Source organism: Thunnus thynnus, chromosome 12 (genome assembly GCF_963924715.1).
Source record: "Thunnus thynnus chromosome 12, fThuThy2.1, whole genome shotgun sequence".
Classification (NCBI taxonomy): Eukaryota; Metazoa; Chordata; class Actinopteri; order Scombriformes; family Scombridae; genus Thunnus; species Thunnus thynnus.
In genome coordinates this window covers 26,228,425-26,256,198 of record NC_089528.1, presented here as the reverse complement: position 1 = coordinate 26,256,198, position 27,774 = coordinate 26,228,425, and the positions used below count along the sequence as shown (strand labels likewise).

General features: G+C 39.0%; 1 protein-coding gene across 9 annotated transcripts in view; it reads right to left on the bottom strand.

The window, feature by feature from the left end:
• Positions 1-24,601: 24,601 nt before the first annotated feature.
• The window catches only part of LOC137194589 (rho GTPase-activating protein 12-like), a 69,208-nt gene continuing 66,035 nt past the window's right edge, over positions 24,602-27,774 (bottom strand). For all 9 annotated transcript variants that reach the window (XM_067606629.1, XM_067606628.1, XM_067606632.1 and 6 more), the window contains one exon: positions 24,602-26,244. In XM_067606629.1, coding sequence (XP_067462730.1) covers positions 26,070-26,244 — 175 coding nt within the window. In that variant the 3' untranslated portion in view covers positions 24,602-26,069. The remainder of the gene's footprint in view (positions 26,245-27,774) is intronic.

Here is a 27,774-nt window from a genome sequence, read left to right as displayed (position 1 = left end):
ACCCTCGTTAGCCCATGCAGCCCTGCTCTGTGTCTTCCCCACACCTGCCCTGTATCAGTCTTGTCAGCCCCACCTTAATGTCAGTGTCTCTCCAGCCTATCAGCTCCCAGCCTGCCCCTGTGTTTTGTCACCTGTTCCTCGTTGTCTGATTAGTTTGGTTTATATTTAAGGTCCAGTTTTGCATTCAGTCTTTGTTGAGTCAAGTGTTTATGGTCCGTTTTCTTGTGTCTCAGTGTTTCATGTTTATCCTTAAATATTCTGCATCTTATCCTACCTACCTGCCTGCCTGGCATCTCCTGAGTTTGGGTCCACCTGCTCCACTCACTACCTGTCCAAAAAAAGGTCCAAATTCTGATTCCAGCTGCTGAATATCTTTGGGTTGTTGTGGATAAAACAAGACAGTTGAGAACATCACCTTGGGCTTTAGGAAACAGCAATCAATGTTTTTCACCATTTTCAGACATTTTATGGACCAAACAACTAATCAATTAATTGAAAAAATAATTAAGAGATTAATCGATAATGAGAATATGTTAGTTGCAGCTGTATTATTCACAACATCAGATATTCTTTCTGTCTAAATGAAAGGTGTCTCTTACTAAGAGCGTCATGTAATGGGTTGTTTGTAGCTTCATTGTTGCTAAGCTAGTGAGTTTCTCTATAGTGAAACTGTATGTTTATAGTGTTTCTTTTAGTTAGTCAGCCCTAAAAGTGTTTAGGGAAGCCCAGTTCAACCAATAGGATGTGATGGCTTATGTAACATGTTTTATTGCCACCAAGGAACTAACACCAACAAGAGCAGGCGTGACACTTGCAGCGAATCCACAGCAACAATGGAATAATGCTTAAAATGTAAACAAACTAAATTAAATCCCTGCAGCCATGTGAAGGCAGAAGGACACATATGGTGATATATCTGCAGCCCCCAGAGCACAGTACCATTACACAGCTGTTTACTGTGTTTACCTTCATTAAATCACATGCAGATGACACCAGGCTGCTACAGAACAACCACATACACCTCTTCACACATCAGACCGGTCTGCTGTAACTCGATATTCTGCCTGTTAGCATCGAATTACAGGAGCGCATTAATCCTGTGAGTCGTGACCTCCTATTCAACTTCATTTTGCGTTATGTAAACACTGCTGCGCCACATTTTGCGATGTGATGTGACAATTTACAACATGAGATACAGTAAAATTAAAAAAAGCATCGGATTAATGCAATCATAATAATCAGCCTGGTGTATGAATAACACGCCAATTTCTTCTCATTTCGCTCGGTATCACTAAGTATTTTAAGCTTTTCGTGTGTCATTTCACACTGTTATGTTTAAGTGACAGAGGAGGTGATGCACTTCAGATGACGTCAGTATAATGTGACTTAGTTTTGTTTTTATATGGTGATTTTGGCTTATTAGTAGGAGGAGGCGGGTTGGGCGGATGGCTTGATAGCTTGTTGACAAAAAGTTGTACAAGCAGCAGAGGAGCACCATTCGTACATTTTTACTAGACATTTTGACCGTCACACGTCAAGCATTTTAGTGCCGTTAAACATTTTGACCATGACCTCAAGGCATTTTTGCCTCATTTTATTGTTTTTACCCAAACCATGGTCTTTGAGATCAAAGCCCTTTTCCGCTACCCTACAGTCAAGTAGAGTAGAGCTGGAAAAACTGCAATGTAACAGCAAGAATTCACACATGTAAGACAGTAAAAATAAGCTTCATACAGTGATTGAGCCTTAACGAATCCCAGTATTTTGCCGACTGGTACAAATTTAACTGGCTATCGGAATCTATCCTTATCTGGGACATATAGGAAGTGTACAAGGCCTGTAGATCACGCAGGATGAGAGGAAGTGTGCACAACATAAAGCTGCAACAATTAGTTGGTTAATTAATTGGTCGATCAACAGAAAATTAATCAGCAACTATTTCGATAATCGATTAATCGTCTTAGTCAGAAGCAGAAACGCCAAAACATTTGCCTGTTCATATACAAAGTTTTGTTGCTTTTATATAATTATACAATGAATATCTAAACAAGAAATATGAAGATGTGGGTTGTGGGAAATTATAACAGATATTTTTCACTAATTTCTGACATTTTATAGACTAAATGATTAGTCGAATAATCATGAAAATGATTGGCAAATTAACTGATAATAAAAAAAAGTGTTAGTTGAATATGTGAGCAGCCCTGGTACAACAAAAATAATTACAACACAGCACCACAAATGACCTCTTCATGAGTCAAACAGATTGAAAACATTCCTACGCTGTGAGGAAACTTCAGTGTCTTAGTTTGGAGTCATCAGTGAAGCAGGTACAGTAACAGTAATTTGTCAGTGTGGCTCTTCCCCGCTGTCATTAACAACCTGGCCGCAGCTCTGATCTGCTCTCTGAGCTGCAGGCAAAGTCAGCCAATAAAGAAACAGGACAATTACACACATAATGAACACTGCCGAGAGGAGGAATTAAAGTTTAAACCGAGCCCGGTGTACTGCTGAATGAGAGAGAGAGAGAGAGAGAGTGTCGAATGTGCCGGCAGGTTTATGAAATTAGACAGATGAGAGGCAAAGGTGGGACTGAATAAATGATCAAACTGAAGTGAGGTGAAAATTAGTCATGACTTCAGATTTCTCTTCATCAGCTGCTGGTTCCAGATCAGACGGCGTGCAGCGATGGACACAAAGAGATGAAAACACAGAGAGAGAGAAAACACATTATGTCTGTTATATCTCTCGCTGTCAGCTGCTTTCTCATCAAACATTTGTACAGTCAGTTTTGAAGGTTTTAAGGTTTTTGGTTTTTACAAAGGCTCCCGCTAATTAAACGCCTTCCACTGTTTTTTTTTTTTTTTTTTTTAAAAATCATGTAGCTGCAGACTTTTGCAAATGTGACTGTCTGAAGATCAAAGTGCTTTTTATTCAAGAGCAGGAAGTTGTGTTCACTGCAAGCGAGAGAGCTGCATCGTAACTCTCTGCCCCTCTCTCTCTCTCTCTCTCTCTCTCTCTCTCTCTGATGACCTTATTTTCTCTAAAGTATAATTCAGAGGTCTTCAGCTAAGCGGCCTTTTGATCCAAATGATGTTATTAATCAGCTCCCAGAGGAGAGCAACTGCTAATGACCTTTATAATGAGAGGGCTGGAGTCAACATGCGTCTTCTTCTTCTCCTCTCCTCTCCTCCTGCTGTGCACTCTTCCCCCTTCAGTGTCTGCCCTTTTGTCTTCTGCCCTCATTTCTTTTCTTTTCCCTAATTTCTTTCCTACATCTTCCATTCTCTCCCTGCCCTCCTCATGCTTTTAGTTTTACATAATTATTCATTTCAAGTGTAAAATCTCCTTAGGGGGAAACTGAGAGATTGAATAAGGAGATGGGTTTTGAAGGGGAATAAAGTACTTGTCAGTGGATGCTTTAATCCTGGGTGTTCTTGCACACTGTGACTGTATACGTTTTGTAGAGCATGTATCCTCAGTGGGAAACAAACCCCACGGCCTGCTGCTGCCATCCACTGAACCTGTGAGTCTGTGTGACAGCTCAGACAGCTGCAGTCTGCATCAGAGGGTCCAGCTGGACTTTGGGATGTTGGAGAATCCAAATGACTTCTCAAACTAACTAGTTTCTCCTTGTTACTTTTTTCTATGTAGTATTTTTAGTATGTAATATAGTATATTTACATTACTCTACATATTTTAAATAGTAGCTTACAATGTATGATGTGTTGCAACATGCAAATGCAAAAACAGAAAGTTGCATACATTTTCTGTGGTTGAGCAACACTAAAGTATATTTTTCAACAACCCAACAGGCTTTTATTACACCTGGCAGAGATCGTGTGTGTGTGTGTGTGTGTATCTGTCCGCAGTTAATCTGGCATACCACTGGACGCATCAGCCTAATATTTTTTGTGCACTTTTATGACTGTATGCTCAAGGATCTCTTGTGGTTGCGGTGATTCACAGGTGTTGGAAAAAAAACCCTATTTTTATAACACATTTTATATCATTATGACTGCTGACTCCTCACTCATGCAAAAGGCATTTCCAGCAATCGGTTAGACTAAAAACAAGTCTGTTGCAGGCCACATTTTTGCCTTTGTCATGGCTCAAAAACTGACATCCATAGAAAAGTTCTCATCTTGAACTGGAGCATCTGCAGATTAATTCTATACCTGATATGTTATGATCCGCTAAAGTTAGGCACAATATGAGAAGAATAAAGAGAACCAGGAGGAACACTTGAGTGAGATTCAACTCTTCTTTGTTTGGGAGAGGAGAGGGGAGGTAGGGAGGAGGTTTTATTTTGTGTGGTATGTTACAACAAAATGTTCTAAATTATTAAGTTTATACAGTTAGGTGAACCCAGGAGGAAGCTCAGTTATAATACCATCACACTATTCTATGCATCTTAAAGAAAACAGACTATACATGCCCCCCCAGACACACCTGGCAGAGATCTGCACTCCTCTAGTTTTGAAGCTGAGTCCTCTGTGACACTTATGATATATTCTCACTGTGCAGCAAGTAGCAAGTATAGTTTTCTAAGATTAATATAATGACCCAGTTTTTCTTCTTGGCTATTAAAATACATATTAGGGAATAAAATAATAAAACCACATATTAAGGAATTCTTCGAAGGAAAATTAAAATACATAAATACAGATTTCAGAAACGAAGATAAAAGTGACTAAGATCTGTTTCCATAACTTGAAGAAATAAAGTTTTTACGACCATAGAGAATAATCTGAATACTTTAGCATGTTACTTTTATACCAGCCTACTATCCTTCCATCATAGCCCCGTTAAGGACCGTCTCACACACTGCGTGAGAGATAGTCGCTGATTCAAACACTAATGACTCCAAACTCAACTTGAACTTGAGGTGTGTCAGGTCAAAGATGTAAGAGCACAAGATCCAACATTTTGACAAAGTCTTCCTCAGCACTCCACAGCGCTTGGCTTGCTGTTTGTACTTCTTTGTCACTGACCATGAAGCATCACATCTAACCCCTGAAATGAATTGTTCCTTGTAGTCGAGGGTTTGTAAATCCTCTAACGACTAGTCAGCTCACATATTCCCACATCAACCCACTAACCGAGCAGAGAGATCATAAAAAACCGCAGAGAATGAAGAAAAAATATTCATTCTCAAAACCCGACTAATTTACATTTTAAGAAAAACTGTGAAATAGAATAAAGAAGATATGAGAAGTTTCTGAATAAAGTAATTACTGTTTCTGGTGTGAAGAAAACAAAATATCACTGAGAGATGAAAACACGAACACACACACACACACAATCAGCAGCTCCACCATCCAAAACTGTAATCATGCTAATCCTCCTTCTGGAGACTTTGTCCTGTTTGTTTCCTCTTTGTGAGAGCATCTGTTTGGAGTCGAGCTCATTCTTTAGCTGATTCTGTCTTCTAATGTTTGGCACACGAGCCAGGAATCCACACAGCGTGCAGCTCTCTAAGTACGAATACAGACTGCAACGTCTCACTCTGGGAGACACGCAGTGAATATTTAACGCTTATATGTAAAAGTGATAATATATTCTGTTGTTTCAGCTCTTGTTCTCTCCTATCATGTGTGTCAGTCTGTGCAGTGTTATTCTTCTTTTTACATTTTACTATAAATGCAGAACATGATGCAAATCAGTCTGTTTGTTCAACTGAGCAGTTAATTCACGGTATAATGATTTACAGATGATGCGATGGACCACAGGTTGATCAGATGCTTTATTTTTCCAGGCCCATAATTTGCAAGCGGCAACAACCGTGGCTTGAGGCTGAAGCCAATGTGGAAGTACCTTAAAGCACAATACCACCAATGGCTGCTAGATGCTCCAATTGACTCCCATTCAAAAAACCTCAACTTCTCTCTAGAAATACAAAGTCAATCATTTTTTACAACATGTCATTATGGTCTCATTGTCTAAATTCAGATCCTCTAATAAGCATGCTGGTGGTCATTTTGGAAATTATTGTTCCATTAATGATATTTGAAGACTTGTAGTAGCTTTGATGTCTGCTGTGAAGGCCTTGATTGACAGCTGTCTTGCATTTAGTGGGAAAATTGTAACAATATTTTAGTAAATTTAATGTTACTTAATTGCCTTGTTAGCATAATTTAGCTCAAGTAGCTAATGTTAGCCCAAGTGTGTTCCCAGTAAGCTAGCGTTGGCTTCAGTCTAAGGTAGCGGGGCCTGTTTCCAGAGCGTGAAAGTCAACACCTCGCACTGCTTATTTGGAAAGTTCTGAATGGCGTCGACCATAAGATGCAACTTTGGGCTTCGGAACGGCTCCGATGCAAACCAATGGGTGACATCACACATCTCACTACGTCCATCTTTGTACACAGTCTACGACAATTTCCAAGAAATTTCATGGACCAAAGCTAAGCTATGGTAGCTCCTAGCTGTCAAAGTTTAACAGCAACAAGATGATTGGCTCACACAGTTTGTGGCAAATCCTGATTGGTTTAACATAGAGAGCGTACGCCCTCAGTCAACTGATTGAGTTGGAAGCGGGAAGAGGAAGAGACAGTGTAGATACGTAGAGTAAGATTTTGTTAAGCTTCATAGCAACATACAATTTTTTACACAAGTTATTAAGTAATAAGTTGATGATTTACCAGTAAACAGTAACATGCCTCTGGCTTCCTCTAGGCAGACAACAGGTCTGGGATATTTTACCGTCCTCCTTCTGTTCTCCAGAGCTACAAACTCTTGTTTCATTCTGCTGCAGCTTTAAAAAGAGAAACAGCTTTGGACTACAACTAAAATACCAAAAGTACATTGAATATAGATCAAAGTGATCCTCTGTTCAGAATATTTTTCCTCTTATACAGAGTTATAGCGACACAGAGAACATATGAATGCTGTCTGGAGACTCAAAGTCACCCCAGTGAAGCGTCTCTTTTATCAGAACTCACTGTTCATCTTGTCTCCTCAGACACTGAAACCGAAGTTTAGACCAAGGACACCAACAAGCTCCAGTTACTGAACAAGTGCAACTCCCACCAGAGAGAAACACCTCCTGTTGTTGTTGTTGTTGTTGTTGTTGTTGTTGTTATGACTGCGATGAAGTGACCTTGGACTTGTTGTGCTGTGAGAATTCAAGACAAAACTCTTGAGGAGTTTTTGTTTTCCATCAACATTCAGCTGCAGCAGATAAAGTCCTCAGAGAGCCAGACGTCCACAATCACAACAGGTTTGTTTGTAGCTTCTCTCTTTTATATGCAAGGCTGCTGGCTTCTTATTTAATAGTTAAAGTTGCAAATTTGCCTCATTAGTTGCTGATCATTTTCCCAGATGATGGTTATCGCGTTAATAAGTAATGAGAGTCAGGTGTGTCTGCAGCAGCTGTCGCCTCAGCATGTTCATATCAGAGAGGAGGAAGTCCGAAAACGGGGAGCAGGAGCAGCTATAACATTTACATATTTCAGCTTGTGGGACACATCCATAGATGATTTATATTGTATGAATTATAGATAATAACTGTTACTGACAGTCACAAGCTTCATCCCCACCACTCCGGTGATCACAGAAGAAGAAAAAAACCTCTTTTATATTCCAAGAAGTAAGTTAAAGTCCTCATACTTCAGCATTAAAGTGGAGTTTGAGAGTGTAAATGTATAAATGTTCTGCTTCTGCTTCACCGAGAGACTTTCCGACAGTCCTGAGGAGTAATTATGAATCTTCGCTCTGAATGGCTTAAAGTCATCAAACAGCTCCGTCCTCTGCGCCACGCCTGAGCAAACTCTAAAGAAGCCATTTAGTAAGCAGGATTTCCCTTTAAATCCGCTGATTAAGGCGCGTTGGATTAAAACCGACTGAATGCATAAAGAGCTGGAGAGCAAACTGTGTGGATGTTTTTGTTTCGGTGTACAGTGAATTAACTGACTTTGCATTGTTTATCTCTGGCTATAATTTTCAACAAATGTTTCTAAAGTCATAAATCTTACAGTAAATACATAAAGCTTTATTTGTTGTCCCTCACAGTGACGTCAAGGGAACAACTATGGATCACAAAAACACACATTCACAGAAGCTACTGTTAACTCACTAAAATTGGATGCATTTCCTTCATCCAGTCTTGCACTGACTGGTTAAAGGAAGCGTAACATTTCTTTAAATGTACCTCTAGCAGTGCAACTGAGCATTGTTTTTACGAGTGTGTCGCTGTTATGTTTGCACACACACAAGCAAGCGGACCATGCATAATTAACATCTTGCCGTTGTTTTCACACTAATCCGCTAATTGGCAATTGGTGGAGGTAACATGCAAAGAAGTGCAGCAATGATGCACCAATAACAGCAGTGAAGAAGAAGATGGCAAGCTAGTTAACATGAATGAGTCAACAATGAACAATAGAATATATATTTTAAAAAGGCTTTTTGCGACACTCAACATGTTTGTTAGATACACGCAAGGTGTTTTGGCGAGTAACAGTGAATGAAAACATAACTTTTGTTTGTTTACAAGAAAACCCCGCAGGGCAGCTTTAATTCTGGTCCATGTGTTGTGCAGGATTTCACACAATGCTGGTGAGATTTGATTAAAAGTGCAAAAAGAAAAATCTTTTTTAACAAGCAAGGAAAATATTCCAGAATCGAGAGAAATGTGCATCATCACAAACAAAGGGAACTGCAAAACATTATTTGACCTTTAAAGTTCCTGTTGGCCTCAAGGTTTACAGCGAGCCACAGAGTCCACGGTTTATTTATTGCTTGTCATCTCTCTCTATAAAGTGTGAAATGCTCTAAAACAAAGTAAAGAAGACATATATACAACAAAACTTCAAATACAAGACAAAATTCATCACAAATTCAAGATGAAGAAGCTCAAACCTTGATCATCTCAGCCTTAATTCAGCTTAATTTATAGATATTATGACTTTCTTGAATTGCCACTTTTGCAGTATGAACATACAAACTCAATTAGATGGTGAGACAAACTGAAACCATCATGAAGTGTCGTTTTTTCTGAAGGATATACTAACTGACATTGAAGTGTTTTTTTTTGTTTTCATGTTTTATTTATGTTTCTGAGCCCTTCGGTTCTCTCCATGTGTGCCTCTATTTAGCCCCTCAATGTTAAAACTTTAGATGACCGGAGAGCAAACTGTCAGAAAAGTGTTTGATGGAGCCACAGACAGCAGAGAAACAGATCCAAAAGTCCTGTGAAGCTCAACCAGTAGAGAAACTCCGCCACGGTCAGTGGTTTTATTTCCACTGGGACTCTCTAAACTCAGAGTCCGTGCACTCTCTCTCTGTGCTGTGAGCTGCTGCAGATAAGAGCGACATGTACATATGATGACACCGAGGTGTCGATATCTGTCTCTGTCTGCTGCTTCTGTCTTCTGTTCACATGCTGCGTCATCCTGTTGGCTGTGTTGGTGCAGAGACAAAGAGGGAAAAACTACTGCTACCAAAAAACCCTCCTGGCTGAGCCAACGCTTTCTGTCTGACGGCCTCCTGATACAATCCAGATGAGACCGGACTCTTCCAAAGGTTTATCAGCAGCAAACAGCAGCACAATTACACCACAATCTACAATGGAAACGCTTACTGGAAACAGCTTCTGGAAATTTACATAACTTAGAACGACTGCCTGTCTCTTTTTTATCGTCTCTGCTTTTCTTTTCGTTTTTCTCTCTTCAGTCTTGCAGCTTCCCAGCATTATTCTCAGCTCCACGGTTAAACCCGTTAACTTGCATTACACGGAGCAAAAGGATTCCCTCAGTGTCATTCACATTGCTGTGATTTCCAGGACTGTTGTGTTGTGCTGGCAGGTTTCAGTTACACAGCGATTAGTGAAGGAAACATGGAAAAAAAACATCTTCTTTTCTATCCAAAGCAGCTTAACACACACAAACATCTTCCCAATCCATCTTTGCAGACCACAGGAAGTAGTTTCTGGGATGAAATTCTTATTTGTTATTGTCTTATTTCTGTCACATCACAAGGTTTGAGATCTTCGTAGAAACAGCAGGATGGTGAAACGGGGTTGGGAAAGATAAGCTGTTATTTACCCCAGAGGCTCATAGTGAGCAGATAGGGCAGCTTTAATGCAAATGACTCCAGAAATCAAAGCGTGTGATGTTTTCCGTTATAACTTGTTGACACTGAATGACTGGAGAAGTGGAACTTGTTGGGAGTAATCAGGCAAGACAGCGAAGCTCGAAGCCGACACGGTGGACAGACTTAACTGAGCATGTAAAATCACAACGTGCTGTTCCTCCTGCTTTGTTCGACAGTCTCCCTGCAGAGCAGGAAGCTCGCTGATCTAACCAAGCATGCTGTGTTAGCAGATGCTGAGACGATCTGCAGGATTTCTTTAATGATTTCAGATGCAGGTTTGTCTCTCAGTTTCTTATGAAGAAAAACAACTACAAACAAAAACAAAGCAAAACAATCATTCATCCTTGAAGACCCAAGTTTAGGAGGACATGATTTTGCTTGTGTTTTTTTTTTTTTTATGCAGTGAATATATTTACTGCAGACAATGTGCAGAAGAAGTGTGGCGACAAATCCCTGAGCTGATTCTTGACACTTTATGCTAATCTGCTCTATTATTTGCTTCCATTTGCCCTTGATGGAGACAGCTGCACCCTCAGGCGTGTTGGAGAAACTGTTCTTGGATTAATGCATGCCACACACACACACACACACACACACACACACACACACACACATTTCTGACTTTCACTACTGATCTGTGTCACCACTACAGCCAGCAGATATTTATGAAATTTGTCATCCAAAACAACAGGAACAGTTTCTGTGAATAAAAGCATCTGCTTGAGTTTAATATGCCGTTGGAAATGTAAAAAATGGATTATTATGATAAAATGATGAGAGGTTGAACACAGCTGATTGATTTTTCAGTTTAAAAAGAAGAAGAATACAGTCGGTGCTTTTACCTCCATCTGTTTTTATTCGCATATTCAATTTCAGTGGAAACACTGAAAATTCGGAATGATTCCAAAATACTGCAAAAAAGTTTTTACGCTTGGCTGCGGTGGAAAAGTTGGTGCATAGAAACAAACTTATAGATTGAATGATGTAAATGAAGCATGTGACTTCCACTGAAGAGACAAATACATCAGATCTGCGTGGAGCGATGAGGAGACTGTAACGTTCCTCAAATTAATATATGAAACAAAAACCAGTTTCACCAGTTGAGGTTTGACTCTACTTTAATTACATCATCCTGTTGCGCCCTTTTCTTCTGCAATGGTTCAGTTGCCACTAACTGGAAAATTAACACCATCAGCTGTTTAACAACCTTACTCCAAATATTTACATAAAAGCCGTGGATGGAATCATGTAGTAATTTGTTCTTTTACTGTTTTTTTTTTTTTTTTTAAATTCATTTTAAAACTACTCTATTGAGCCACTCTGTCAGTTGGAGCAGTTAGGGGTTAAGCGCCTTGCTCAAGGGACCTAAAATAACCCCCACCACTAACCTCCACCCCCTGGATAAATCCACACTTCTCTGAACTTAACATCAAAGTCTAACCCCTATTGAAGCTTTAGATTGCGGCTGCAACAAATTATTGTTTTTCATTATCATTTACTCTAGTTTCTTGATTAATCGATTAATCATTTTGTCTATGAAAGTGTCAAAAAATGTGAAAAATGCACATTCTAGTTTTATAACGTTCAATTAAAATGTGCAAATTCAATGAAAAAACCCAACATAGAGCTCAAGGCGACGTCTTCAAATGTCCTGTCCGACCAACAGATCCAAATGACACATAACAAGCTTCAAATCCTCGTTGCTGCGACCAGCATTTAAGCTTTTTAAAAAAAAAAAAGTTTTTTATGCCTGGCTGTGGTGGAACAGATAATCAGATGTGTGAACTGGGAACAAACAAGAAGAGGAAAAAAGGCAAGAAGAACATTTAAAGAATGAATATTGGAGGCAACATGACTGGTGTCTGGTGATGCAAAAACAAATTTTAATATATAAAGTCTAAACCAGTGGTTTACAGATTTAAATGCAATACACAAGATGAAAAAAAAAATACAAGCAGGTATTAACAGGCGAGTTGCTTAAAACTAAATAAACCACAAATACAGACCTGGAGTTTAATTATGGAGTTTATTCCCAACAAAATATTTAGCAGGTCTCAAAAATTAACCTAATTATTTTCTATTTATGAACACTATGAAGTTTAATTAGATGTGTATTCTCCTGGGGCTGCTCCTGATTATGTTTTCAGTAACATTCCTAAGTTTTTCAAGGCATATGAGAAGTTTAATTATGGCATTTTGTTATATAGTTGCATGGATTGAGAGGCTGACATAACCAGAAACCAATCCGCAAATAGAAACACACAACCCCTGATTGTAATAAGGTGTTTCGCACGCTGATTTTGAACTAGGAAAACACACCTTCTCTTCCAAAGTTTTTGATTGCATATTTTTTTTAAAGCACAAAGAAGTATGTTTTGTTTGGTTCCAGTTCAACTTATGTTTTCTTTTTTGTGCTTTAATGTTTAGCCTGCGGGTAAAATCAGGCCACTTATCGATCAATCTACAGCGAGAGAAATGTCACAGTGTGGCTGTGGATCAGCAGATTTGGCCTTTCTGGATAAATCTCATTAACTCGGTAACATTGCCGTTCTGCTGTCAGTCATCAAACCAAAATGTCAGGAGAAAGCTGGCACCTTTTGCTCTGAGCGGTGAGGTGATTCAAACAAGGTGATCAAACATTTAGGAGGTAGAAACATTTTGTTACTCATTTAGTTTATCTAGCAACAACACTCTTTAATTTTCATAGAAGTATATTGAAATATTGAGTGAAAAATGTGTATCCAAAGACTCCACTTTCTATGTAGAGAAGAGTTCATTTCAGTTTCAGATCAAATTCAATCAGCCATTCTCTTTAAAGAGATTTCTTTCAAAAGTCATTTTTTTCTTTTTGGACTCCGATCACTACCTGAAGTTTAAAGTATGACCTAATACCATAGACTGTATATAAAGATGGATATAGTGAGGTGTGACGTCAACTAGTGGTTTGCATTGGAGCCTGTTTGAAGCCCAGAGTTGCAGCTTATGATCGGCACCATCTTTTCTGTTTGGAGCCAAGACCTTCCAAATAAGGATTGTTTCCTGTCATACTCTGGAAACACGCCCGCTACCTCAGACTGAAGTGAACGCTAACTTACTGGGAACACATTAGCTACTTTAGCTAAGTTGTCCTAACAGGGCAGGCGTCATACTCAAGTAACATTAAACTTACTAAAATATTGCTACAATAGTCCCACTAAGTGTGAGACCTGGAGCCGGGGAGAGCAGCAGGTGAGCCGCTGTCAATTACAGCTGTCAATCAACGCCCACACAGCAGACATCAGAGCTACTATCAGTCTTCAAATCTTATTAAGGGAGCAATAATTTCCAAAATGCCACCAGCACACTTATTAGAGGGTCTGAATTTAGACATTGAGACCATAATGACTCATTGAAAGAAAGTTTTTTTTTAAAAAATATTTCTAAAGAGAAACTGACGCAGGATCTAGCAGCCATTGGTGGCACTGCACTTTAAGGTAGTTCTGCATTGGCAATTTCATTTTAATATTGTTTATTTCATTATTATTATTACCTTACGTCTGTCTATTTTTATTCTTCTGTGTTGCATTTTTTGGGAGTAAACACCAAGACACATTCTCTGTATGTTTACATTGGCTAATAAAACAGATTCTGGTTCTGACTGAATAGGTTATGTCATGCTGACATAACATCCCAAAACCAAGAATCATAAAGATACAGAGAATCTCCAAGGTTGTGTAAATAGCCTATTAATTTCTGTCAGAAGTTTACTAGATGTGTTTCTATGCCTAGACATCTTTGCAGCCTTGTTTCTTCCCTTAACGATAATTAAAGTGATATAAGGCCTTACACGCTGCTACTGATGTTTCTAATTTGATCACATAGCCTATGGCATTTTGTTGAAAAGCGGCCACGGTATAGGCGAAGTGAGACGATAAAGTTCATGATGATAAATAATGAAAGTAAAGTTCATGCACAAATCATTCAATCATACTGCTTGCTTTTGTTTATTTGCACATTATCGGTTTCACAAAGAGACAAATCATATATAAATATAATGCCCGTGGATCCTCGTGTTGCAGGATTACAAATAAATGTAGCATGATGCTTATGAAGCAAGATGTAAGAAGTACATTTATATCTTAATTGCACATATTGTGTTGTAGATGTTTTATTGGAAGCCAATAAAGTGATGAAAGCAGCTGTGCTCTGTGAGATCACCTGAGCCAGAGGGTCAAAAGGGCTTCCAAGCATGCAGTATCCTGACACAACCAGTAAAGGTTTGGTTATTGTTTGCATATTGCGTAGTAAACATTACTGTTCAGGGTATACAATATTAAAATCACATTGCCTGCCGCACAGAGCTAAACCGTTGTTATGACTGTGGTTGTAATTTGTATTAAAATGAGTTTTGCTTCTTCAGACTGGATGTGTCTGTTAGGTGTGTGTGTGTGCATTTATGTGAATAGGCAGACAAGGGAGGTGATTGGTGGATCAGTTTCCAGCTTCAGCAAGCGACTGGCTGCTTTAAGAGGAAGTCAACTATATATAAGGAGCCAAGATGGCGTCACTACTGCGTAAGGGCATCTCCCATCTTCCTCCTCTCCCAACCGGCCACATTTCTTATCCTGATGTTGTTTAATTATGGTTTTGTTCCCTTTTTTTGAAGCTAATAGAGCTTGATTTAACTTCAGGGTGGACAAAGGCAAACATAACAAAACAAAACAATTCTAACTAGGAAGTAACCGATATAACCTCATGAAAACAAAGAAACTAAAAGACAACAACTTACCTCCCTACTTAACAAAACATGAGAAACCAAACTGGAAGTCCACTCCTATCTACATTATTTAACTTTGTAAATAAGCCTACTTTCTTTATATTGAGCCAGTTGTCTCTGTGGCTTCATGGGACTTGGGGAAGATGGATGTTGTATTCATGTTGCGTCTTAGACACTCCTAGACTGGGTATAACACCTGTCTAAATTGGCGGCTTCAAACAATCAATCAACTTGTGAAGGAGGTGTCACTTTACCCTGAAGAGTAGATCTTTCATTCTCGAGACAAACTTCTCGATTAGTGCCAAATGAGTCAGGCCATCTGCTCAGCGATGCTTAGCATCAAAAGCACTAAAAATGACAGATGAAAGACTAGAGTTGAACGCCCTCAGAGGAGTGTGAGTTTAGTTCAGGCTTGACCAACTTTAAGAAGGAGAAAGATAATAAAACAAGCTTTGGTTTACAGTCTGAATATCAAAATATCTGATGTAAAAATAAGCAGCATGACACAGGAGTTTTATACCTGCCCTCCTCAAATACTGTTGTCAGTGCTGTTGAGCCTGAGATGAGCTGCACAAAACCTCAAAATGTCTTCTTCAAGACATCAATGACCACAGTGATGTACATCCGAACGGCCGAGACTGTCCTCCAAAGAAAAATGACACAGTAGGTCGTAATGTCAATTGGCCAAAAAACAACTGATGACAGATGCCATCTAACGGCCGTAGTAATCATGACCTGGAGCAGTGGAGCAGTTCAGATGACGTCTATATCAGTTGACAAATGTCATTTTTCGGAGAGAGGATGAGTGGATGCAGGATTTAACCCAACAGTTGACATTTACAGCTGCGAGTCGGGACACTTTTTTTTTAGAAACCGTGACTACGATCGTTCCCTAACCTTAATCTTGTGGTTATTATTGTTGCCATGACGATGAAGGTCACCTAACTTTAAGGACATCTCTCTTTCTCCAACCTTAACAGAGTGATCATTTTAACCCAACCTAACCATGATCTTTCCATAAACCTAACAAGTGATTTTTGTGCTTAAACCTAACTAGACTTTAATCAAAATGTTCTCACATCATAAAACATCATTATTTTTGTGATTTGTAACAGTTTTGGAAAGCACAGACAAATGATGTCCTGCTGATTGCTGCCGATTGGGGCGCCAGATTAGAAAACATTCCTATGTGACGTTTTGGAGTCACATGGTCAAACGATGTATTTGGTCGTTTAATTTAGAGGACTTGTTAGAATGGCCTAATGATTACGTATCAAAAATTTCTGAAAGCTCTGAGTTCACCTCTTCAACATATGCTAATATCTTTCTTTTAATATTTAAATTATCGTTGTTAGCTTCCCTTTTCCTGCTGCTTCATACTGACATGCAGAAAACTTATTTAGCTTATTATTATTATTATTCATCTAGCAACAGCTTTCTTGCAAACTTAAACCACATAAATGCCACTTCTCGACTGGAAAATATAACCACATGATTATCACTTGAAAGCAGGAACAGATATGACTTAAAAGCATACGTTGGGTGTCTCTGCAAGAGGAGGGAAGACTCAGGCAGGGAATCTGGGTTGGGAGGAGCAGGGTGTGAAATATATTCCTTTCTGACAGGTAAGAAACAACTCTTCAGTCCTGTCTGCGATTAAAAGTGGCAATTCAGAGCAGTGTTCTGAGAGTTTAAGCAGCCTCCGAGCAGATTTTATCCTTCTGGTTAGCTGGTTTTTTCTCCTAGTACTGACTGGCTTACGCTGTCTCCCATCACTGCCAACCGGAGAGAGAAAGAGAGAGACTGTTAGATACTTGAAGCTCTTGTCACTCAGGTCAATCTTAATAGAGATCTTTCTCACAGCCTGGAGAAACCGCTGAAGCTCAAAGCCCTGCGGAGACAAAAAGCTAGCCCGAGAGTCCATTAGCGCCTTCCAAAACGTCACATGACAGATGTAAAAAGAAGCTATATGAGTATTTTCTATTCTTCCACCTTTTATTGTTAAAGTTAATTCAATTGGATGTCTGAGCCTCGGTGTGTAGAATAATGTATGTGCAGAGTTTGAAACTAGAAGGCTGTTTTCACATTCATCTACTGAAGGGGGGGAGAAAGTCTCTCTGAGCTCACTACAAATCAAAAAACAGACTCCCTGAAAGGCTCTCGGAGGCAGTCAAAATTGTCTGTTTGAGCTCATCGCCGTATGTGGAAGTGGTAATTGACAGCTTGACAGAGGATTGAGTCGTCTTTACTGCAGTCTGTTTCTGCAGTAAAGACGCTTTGGACTCTTTTTTTTTTACTCGTCATGAATTTGGCAGAAAAAACATGTTACGCAAGCCTTCTGATGCACTGACAGGACTCAGACTGGAAGAAACTCACTAGCCTAGCAACGGTAAGGCTACAAACAACCCATAATGCAACACTCTCTGGAGGAAGTGGTGTTACACTACTATCACTCTAATCACTACTCTCTCCATTCAAAAAGAATATCAAATATATCATTCAAAAAGTGAACTTATAACTGTCCAGTCTTCAAATATAAAACCACCCCAATGTCTTATATTCTGGCCAATACGGTACTTACATACTACATACAATTTGAATGCAGGACTTTTACTTGTAATTGAGTATTTTTACATGGAATTACTGATATTTCCACTTGAGTAAAACATCTGAATACTTCCTTCACCGCTGATTAAAGCACAGTGCAAATTAACTTTATGAGTAAAACCACTAATTGCAATGATTCCCCTGAAATGAAATGAAGTGTTATTTTAAATTATTTTCCAGCCATGTGGTTACTAATCATACTTGTGCTATATTATATTTATAAAGTTGCTGAATTGTGGAAAAAAAAGTGGATGAAAACTATTGATTATACCGTATGTACTGGGAGAGCTCGATACCGCTGGATAATGCTGTTTGTATTATTAATTTCTAAACCAAGGTTTGATATTTGAGTCTTGAAAAGTCAAAAGTCAATACCTTCAAGGAACTTTTAATAGAGCAGAGCAACACAGCGTGAAGTGGTTGTACTGCATGTTAAGTCTCTCTCTCTCTCTCTCTCTCTCTCTCTCTCTCTCTCTCTCTCTCTCTCTCTTCTCTTGTTGCATGTCGACACACTCCGGCCCACCTGGCTGTTAGCATTCAGTCTGGGTTAAGAGCAGAGAGGTGTGCCGGCGTCAGCAACATAAATGACTGTTGGGAAGGCGATCATCATGCAGAGCTGCTCGCTGGAGTCAGAGAGAAAACCCTGTCAGCCTCTAAGTGAGTGTGTGTTTGTGTGTGTGTGTGAATGGCTGAAGAAACTGTAATCACCATGCAGGGCTGGTAGCGAGAGTCACAGAAGAGGTCTTGTCTGGATTTTGTGTGTGTGTGTGGACGGTTTGGGAGATCCTCTAAGGTGGTCAAACACACACACACACACACACACACACACACACACAGGAGATAGAAGATTATGCATTGACCTGCCTGTCATTATGCGCTTGATGTTCCTCATGCTGATTGCGCTGATGTCTTTTCATCCTCTGAGGCTGTTTATGTCACTCAGCTGCTTAATGAAAAATACATTCATGTCAAAATATTAATTACTGTAACAAACAATCAGACACCTTATTAAAAAAGAAAACAGAGAGCCACGAAAATTAAACCTAATTGGATGAAGCGTGAACTTCTTTCCAAGACAAAAACTAGAGGTTATTAAACAGCTCAAACAGATTAAAATTGCATCATGTTTAGAATAGTTATAATGGAAATCATTTGTTGACTCATATACTCACTATCTTCATCATTCATGTTAGTTTTCTGTCGATTGTTTGATCGTTAAATCGACTGTTAAGTTAATCAACTAATCGTTTAAGTCATGTATCAAAATGCCAAATATTCCAGCGTCTCTAACATGAGGATTTGCTGCTTTTGCCGTCGTGTATCTCCGCTGCAAATCTTTGGATTTTTGAGTGTTGGTCGGACGAAACAAGTAAAGCCAAAATGTCACCTTTCAATCTGGGAAGCTGTGAAGGTCATCTTTCACTATTTTCTGACATTTTATAGACTAAACAATCAGTTATTCCTCAAATTAAATGACAAATGAATAGCTGATTTTAAAAAAAAAAAACAACAACCCTTGGCTGCAACCTTAATTCATATTCAAATCACGTCTTGTTTGTCATTTTTTATAAAATAGAACAGCTGTAAACACATCTGCGTGGACTCTACCACATGTGAATTATAAGCACTTCATGTTACCATGTACAGTACATCAATCAGACAATTAAACCTCATTGATTGCAGCAAACATTACAATAATATTTACTATAAATGTTGTTTATTGCAGTCTCAGATAACATCAGAGAAGGATGTTTAATCATAACTTGAATATTGAATCCAATTGCATTTTTGTGGCTAGATTCCAGTTTCTGATATCCTGATAGATGGACAGCAGCTCAGCCTGTATTTATAATTTCCCATGCAGCCAGCCACAGAGAAGATATTAGCTTGGACTTATCAGCAGGAGCCACAAAGGGCTGCGGGTGAAATGGAGCTGATACCGAGGCGGGACACGGCTCCGCTGGGAGGAAGCTAACGATCGTCCCCGTTTACGGCGCCTGACACTGGGCCTGGGGCACTGCCACCGCAGCCTCTCTGTGGAGGAGCGACAGCGACAGCAACAACTGGTGTATAATTTTAATGTTAACAGAAGAATCGCCTTATTCTATAAAACGACTGAAAACCTCTCCCTCTTCCACATTAGATCACGAATAGTGCTGAAATGTTGATTTATTAATTAGTTCATCACCAGAAAATAAATAAAAGTGAATCATTAAGGTCATTGGTTTCATCTTTTCAATGTCTTTCGCTCTTTAAAATAGTTGTAAATTGAATTTACTGTGACATTTAAGAAAAAAACTATTTTATGACATTTTAATTACTGTAAATAATGGAAAAAATAACTGCAAAATAAAATATCGCTCTAATCACATTAGATTTCCCCTCTGATGACAGTAAACCTTTTCTTTCTGTCATGTTGAAATTGTGTCTCAGCCTTGTGAGTTGATATGTGATTTTTAAAAACTTAAACTCTACTTCAAGCCAATTTTATTTACAGTATATGAATTTGCCACAATGGGCTTTATAAGCTGCGCAACATAGTCATCTATTCATCCTACATGTTAAAAGTAGATTCAGTTGGTTTCACTGAGTCTGATTGTCAAATGTGTCATGGCAACGCATATGAGGTATCATGTTGTCACAGTTTAAAGATTAAAATAGATTAAAGATCCCCCCCAGACATGTTTTTAGACATATAAAAATACTCTACAATTGGCTTCCAAACTAGTTGTGATGTCACAAATCACGCCTTAAACTCAGATTTAAGGTGAGCACAGAGAAACTTCCACCCCTTCAGTAGATCCATGTGAAAACAAACTGCATGTTTGATGGACTCAATGTGCAAAATGACCTGTAATATTGAGGTTAAAGTCATTAGAAAATACTCTACATGGCAATATCATACTCAATCAGTGACTACCAGAGGAACAGTGGCTTTCCTGACCTCCTCTCTCAGGTGTAACTGGAGCAATTTAAAGTAGGTCAGTTCTAAAAAGAGCAGCATGCAAGCTCAGCAAAAAACATTTTTCCAGGATAAAAGAAGACGCACTGTTGTGAGAGGCCGTGAAGTGGTTTGCCTTTTTTTTTTTTAAGTCGATACGTAAAGTAATGTGCATCAAGAGCCGTATCTCAGGGATATAAAACACTCCACTGAAGTGATTTCAAACATAAACAAACAAGTGATAAAAGGCAACTGTGTGACAGTTTTCTCACTGTGATTACAGTGTGAACAGACCTGTGACTGAGAACTGAGGTTGGTGAGAACATCAACATATCAGGGATGCAGGAATCGTGGGAGGTGTTTTTCAGCTTTTCTCAGTGGTTATCCACCTTTTTTTTTTTTTTTTTTTTTTTTTTAAAGTGGTTGGACTGCACAACCTCTACTTTGGTGATGATCCCTGCTCTCTATAAAACTGTATCCTGATGTTTCTGAGTGAAACATCTTAATAAATGATGATGTGTGGTCTGAAGTGTATAAACCTGAGGTTCCTGAAATGAAAAGGCTTCAAGTTCTGGAGCAGTTGCAGCAGCTGTTCGTAAATTCAAACTAGCTAAGTTAAAACATAACTGTTAACTAATTGGAGATTTACAAATTAAAACCAGTTGCATCACACAAACTAGTTGTTACATAGAGATTAGTCCTTACTAAATATTTACACCTAATAACTGGCAGGTGGAACTGTTGCGTTAGCAGCTGAATGAACCAACTGACAAAGCTAACATTAGCTTGCTAATATCTGACCCATTTATTAAATGAGGTCATATGGTCGACATATCAGACCAGACACTTTACATTTCACAGAAAAAAAAACACATTAAACCTTAAATTATAAAACTTTAAGCTAATAGGTAGAATAACTGCTAATAATTAGATATACTAAATACTGAAATTGGATATTTTCCTCTCTGTAAACTGCATGAAAAGGTTTGAAGTTCTGGAGCCATTTGCACCAGCTGTTCATTAGCTCAAACTTAGCCTAACATACTGTTAGTGTTTACTAAGTGGATATTTACAGATCACTAACTTAAAGCCAGTTGCACCATACAAACTAGTTTTTACATAGAGATTAGTTGTTACTAAATATTTACAACAACTAACCTCCAGGTGGAAGTGTTGCGTAAGACAGTTGAATGAACCAACTGACAAAGCTAATGTTAGCTTGCTAATATCTGACCCGTCTAGATTGATGAGTAAAAGAGGTAATAAGGTCGATATATCTGATCTGACACTTTACATCCCACAGGAAAAAACACACTAAACCTCAAATTACAAAACTTAAAGTTTATAAGTAGAATAACTGCTAATAACTAGATAGCGAGAGTAAATGACCAAATAACAACAGTTAGCTCAGCATAATCAGATATTTTCCTCTCGCTGTAAACTGCATGAATACTACAAATTCTAAAACACATATTTCTCCAGGTATGCAGATATAAGTTGAACAAAGTTACACCTGCATTCACAAAGGATTGGTAGTTAAGTTTATTTTATCTTTTGGCATCTAAAAGTTATTTTTGGAGGTTATGTTACAGTTTGTGATGCTAACAGTGACTCCCTGTTTACTGGTTGCTTCTTATTAGACAGCACTACAGATGTTACCTAGCAACTGATTGACATATTACTAAAGTGATTACTAGTTCAGACATTTCTTAAGTTTTAATGGTGCAACCTGATTTAGTAAATCACTAGTTTGAAACTAGCTAGTTACTAAGAACCTAGGAAGGACTTAATGCACAAACTTATGGATGGATTTACGATAACATCCCCCCTGAGCTGCTGATGCTTGGAGATTTTAAATTATAAAGCTAATCAGAATGTTCTGTTGAGTGAATCTTAAAGCCTGTTGGAGAGCAAACACTTGGATGTCTAATAGATTATATGTGTGTCTCTTGAAAAGCAGATACTTCCTTCTCTGTGGATCTGATGCACCGAAGCAGTCAAATGGTATATCAAAGACCAGAGAACAGCAGGGGAAAACTCAAAATGTTGCCAGTTTCTTCAACATTTTAGATATTTCCACGGTAAGATATGACAGCAAACCTTTTGCCCTCAGCCAAAAAGCTTTGCATCTGCCTCTGTAAACCAGGAAAGGTCTGATAAAAGAATCCATTATGAAGGTTTAACACAGAGCCAGACATTAAAGATCTTATCTGGATTGATGAGTCACAATACCACTGTCTGTTTGAGCGTCTGCATTGCAAAAATTTGACTTTGTGCTTTGCCTCGATGTGATTTCTGATTGTAATCGTGCTCAATTGAAAATCGTTGTGTGACGTAGCTGTGTGTTTATGTAAAGCTTACTTTAAAAAAGGCACCAGACCATTTGAATCTAATCTCATCTCAGATTCTTATTTGTTTTGCATCGACACCACAATATAGTTCTGATCACAAAACATCACTTACTTTAACTACATGATACTTATAATGACTAAATTATTTTATATATCTTTCTTCACCTGTTTGTTATTATTTGTCATTTATGCTACTAAATGTTTTTTACTTTAGAATAAGACTCAGGTTAGAGAGGCGAAAGCATCTTAAACATCTCTGATCCATGTGAAGATTATAGTTTCTCTCTGTGTCTTCGGGGTGAGACGATGATTCTCCTTCTTCATCACCATGCGGGAAATATTTTTACCTCCTCTGCTGCACATCGCTGCCCTCCTGTTTGACATTTCTATTAGAAGTCGTCATGCAGGCCGACCGTCTTCTCAGCAGGACAGTGAGCTGAATATTCAGAGCTGGCTCACTCTAAATATTCTATCGGGATCATCTGAGAGCAAAAAAACACCTGAATCAAACATCAGATGTACAGTCTATGAGTCAGATTCATTAACAAGTTTGTTCAAAGAGCTGAATTTGCTTGTGGTTTAATCACTGAAAAAGTGTAGTTTTTATCTCACCTACTCAAATATGAATAATTTTGATTCTCTATGCTGTTAATAAAAGATCATCTGAAGTCCTTGTTGTCTGAAGGAATGTAACTCTGACTGGTTTTCTTATTTATTTCTTCAGTTAAGAATGTTTTCAGGTTTTAATAAACACAACATTGTTGTTCATTTAACAAACATAGATATTGTTTGGCCCATAAATAACAAAAGTCATCTCAAGGATTGACAGCAGCTCATGTGTCTGCAGCAGCAAACTGTTATTGTTATATCACTTTCTGCTTGTTGACAGGTTTCATTTGAGACCTTTAGCTTCTTCTATTTGTGTTACAGTATATTTCCTGGAACATGTATTTGATATTTGTTGAGATATTCTGAGATTTTTGACTTCAAGCTAATGCAGAAGAGGAATAGTACTCTTTTTCTCCGCTTACATTAAACTTACATTAAAAAAACAAACAAAAACCCAGCACATCCAGAACATTTCCAGTTTTACTGTTGATTTAGTGTCTAGAATCTCATGTTTTTAACTTAATATTTTTTCCTTCTGAAGCTCTAAGTAACTTACAAATTCAATTAAGTCACATTTTTTTATGGCGTGAGCTGAGACTGGTTATTCAAACCTCACTGTGGTTAACACAACCGCAACTGAGCAACTTTACACTGCCAATACGAAGTGTTTTCTGGCTGGAACCAAGTAACATTAACATGAATAAATACAAATAAAAACAGAAAAAGTGATTTTAGTTTATACACTTATTATTATTATTATTAATATTAATAAAAAGACTTTAACAATTTGATTACTTCTAAAGCCATCCAATCTCAAATATTTGAAGGGTCATGTGACATCTCTGTCTGTGGGCATCAAACATGGCTTTATTAACAAGGCTCAACCTTGAATTTTTCCAAGTGGTTACAAAAAAAATCCCCTGCAGCCCAAAAAGCATTTTCCCAAAGACCGCCATTATAAAAGAGACGTCTACTGTATAAAACTGTTGACAAGTCGTCATCTCCACCTGCAAACAAGGTCAATTATTACTCTTTGTATGATGAATTTTTACATCTGTAAAACTTTTCTAGAGCCTAGAAAAGCGATTTTAAAATCTTTAACGTCATCTCAATGTAAAGTCTGTGGGCCGGGTCCAGCAGGAAAAACACTACTGCAGGTATTCATTGGGCCGCACGATGCAGAAGGTAGAAACTTTTTAAGGTAATTAGCCAGGTAAGCAATTTTTCATTCGATTGAACAGGTGCCATCTTTGAGTCTGATATCCAGTTCCTATAATAACATCCACGGAATCAAACCTCTAAATCTGACAGTCAGTATCTTGATCTTCTTGCTGAGTCACATGGAAACAACACAGGTGGAGTAAAACTAATCACAAGAACATAAAGACTATCTCTAGAGTTCCTCTCTCTAGAGGTCTTTATTCCAGTTTGACAAAGCAAACAAATGTTATTTTGCAAAATTACATTCACAATCATCCTTTTACCTCACTCACAGTTATACCTCCACATCCCCACCTCATAACTTTATTCCTCACAACTGTTGGTTACACTGCTCCCTCATAACATATTTTAACACTCTGTAGGTGTGTACGTATTTAGTATTTGTACAATTTAAGGTACATTGAATCCATTCATCCATCCACCCCCCAATTACATGCATACACATAAACACTGTACAAATGTTTCAATAGAGAGATGTTTAAAGGCTGTTTTTAAACATTTCATATCCATGAGTCAAGGAAAGACACAGCTGAGTACCGTTTGTTTGTATTTTTCAAGTTGATGTTCTGACCGCTGCAAGATGATTTGTTCTAAAAGCCAAATGGAGAAGGTGTCGTGCAGATATACTGTAATACAGACAAGAACACGATAACCTGTCATGTGTTCAAAGGACCCTAGTCCAGTATTTCAGGATTTCAGAAAGGAGAAACAGATTGGGAGAGAGATGGAGGGACAGCGGAGGAGAGGAAAACATTTAAAATAAAGAGAAAGTGAAGGAGAGTCAACAACGTTGAGCAACCTATAGTTCCTAAATAAAAGACCTCCACGTCATCCCTTCTTCTCCTTGTTCTAACTTATTTCTTCTCTTAGTGCCTAAACATCTATAGTCAAGCTGAGGGTAGAAGGAGTTTGATTTCTTCAGTTGTATCCCAGTGTGGTTCAAACAGGAGTGATAGAGTCTATACAAGTGATTAGATTTACAGTACGGTACATACAGGGTGCAGCCAACATCATTAACCTCCAATACTGAGGGCTCCTTCGTACGAGGCAACAAAGGCTCATTATTCCGCAGCTCCTTTGGTCTCAGTCAGTCTGTGCACCAGTAGCGGCTTGTTTGGCCCATGTATCAGTTTTTAGGAATCCAGTGTTGGGACAGGAGGACGCCACCTTTTGCTTCAGTGGCACAAATGCAGCCGCAGGAGAAAATGAGATACTGAAAAGTGCAAAGAGTCTAAAATTTTTGGTCGCTAGATAGCTACATGTATTTAGCTACTATGTTTTGGTTCATGAAACATTTTGCGTGGCTTTGGTCCAGAGGTTGCGAGATTTGGAGAAGCCGGTGACCACAGGTTGGTTTGAGATGAAGAGAAGCTGCCCCGTGCCAGGCCGGGCCGATCCGGGCTGTTTTTCGCAGGGCCATGCTGGGTTAGGAAGAGCTCTGCGTTGGTAGAGAAAAAATAAAAAGAAACGGCTCATCCTTTGGCGTCTCCGTCTACCTCCCGAAAATGTTCTCGTACTCCAGCAGTATAAGCTCCACTATCTGGTTCTGGTAGACCATGTGGACCGCCATGTTCATGGTCTCCGTCTCAGGCCGCAGCAGCGTGGGGCCGAACACGATGGCCACGCTCTGGGTGGTCATACGGTTTTCCTCACCGTGGTCGATCACCCTGGAGGGATGGAGGAGGGTTAGATACAGTCTGATATAAAAAAATACATTGGTTCACCTTCCAGAGGTTGGTGAACTAAGAAGATTTTACTAAAAAAAAAAAGTTTTCACAAGCAAAAAAAAATAAATTAGTGCACCCTTCTCACAGAAACACTGAATGTCAATCTGGCCAATAATGCAGTTTTGTATAGTCAGGTTTGTAACACAATAGAGTTCACATTTTTAAAAAGGCATGTGAGGAAACAGACAAACACATATGCACAAAAGAAGGTTACATATTGTATGTGGACTTTTTGCAGTAAAGTGTATTGAGACTTTAGTGACTATGCACAATACATACATTTATTTTGCTGGTGTTGTGGGTGACCCAGTTTACCTTTCAAAGATGCATTTTTCCAGTGTTTTGGACCTGCAAGGCTGTAACTTTTGGGCCCTAAAATTTATAGTAAAATCATTTATGTGGAAATCTCTAAATGGTCCGAATTGCTGAAAATACATTTGAATCTCTGATACACACTGTTCAAGTGTAGAGAATCGTGCCTTTTTATTGGGACTTCGTATTAAAACTCATGTTTAACCTCTTGTTTTGGGGGACAAATAAACATAAATAAAAATAACAAGAAAGAAAGAAATCATGACTTCTGGATGATCACGCAGTTGGAGTAGGCGGGAGATTCGTAGCTCTCCCATGTTTTTATAAAAAAAACTTTGTCTGCCCACAAGTTTCTTTCCTCTTTGTTAGCCAAACGACTCTTTCAAGACTTATTTAGTCACATCAGTGGAGACATGGCTCAGAGCTAACAGAGAAACACGTCAACTAAATCTGCTGCTTCCACTCAGCTAGGGGCACCTGGGCTAGCCAGAGAAGCTAACATTAGCCCTAAGAAGCTACCCAACGACCTGGAAAACCTCCAGTCAGTGACTGACTCCCTCTATCAAAGAGACAATTGTTTCACATGCCAATACAATCGAGACAATCGAGACCAGCCTGTCAACTTACAGCGACAAAGTTACCAAACTGGAGTCTGCCTATTGTGAGCTTCTCTTGAAAAACGACATGCTGACAGCCAGGCCGGACGACCTGGAGAATCGCTTGTGGAAGTGGAACCTGAAAGTCACCGGGGTGCTGGAGAAGCTGCAGGTTCAGTTCATGACTTTGTTTTTCCAGGTTGTTGTTGGCCTAAAAGTGTTCCCTCATCCCCCCATCTTGGACCGAGCACACAGGCTGAGGAGAGAAACGGACGCCGGCCGTAAATCCTCACCTAAACTCCAGAGCCTTCATTGGCTGCTTCCTCCGCTACCAGGATAAAGACCTGATTCTAGCGAGGTGGTGAGAGTTGCTGACTTTCCGGGGCCAGCGGATTAATATCTACCCCGACCGCAGTGCAAGTTTGGCTCAGCAGCACGCTGCATTCAATACGCTTTGCCATCCTGCCCGGCTCCATGTGGAGTTCAACGGTGAAATGCTTTTCTGCAATGGTCCTGAAGCGGCCCAGGCGTTTTACGACCAACACATTGAGGACTGACGTGA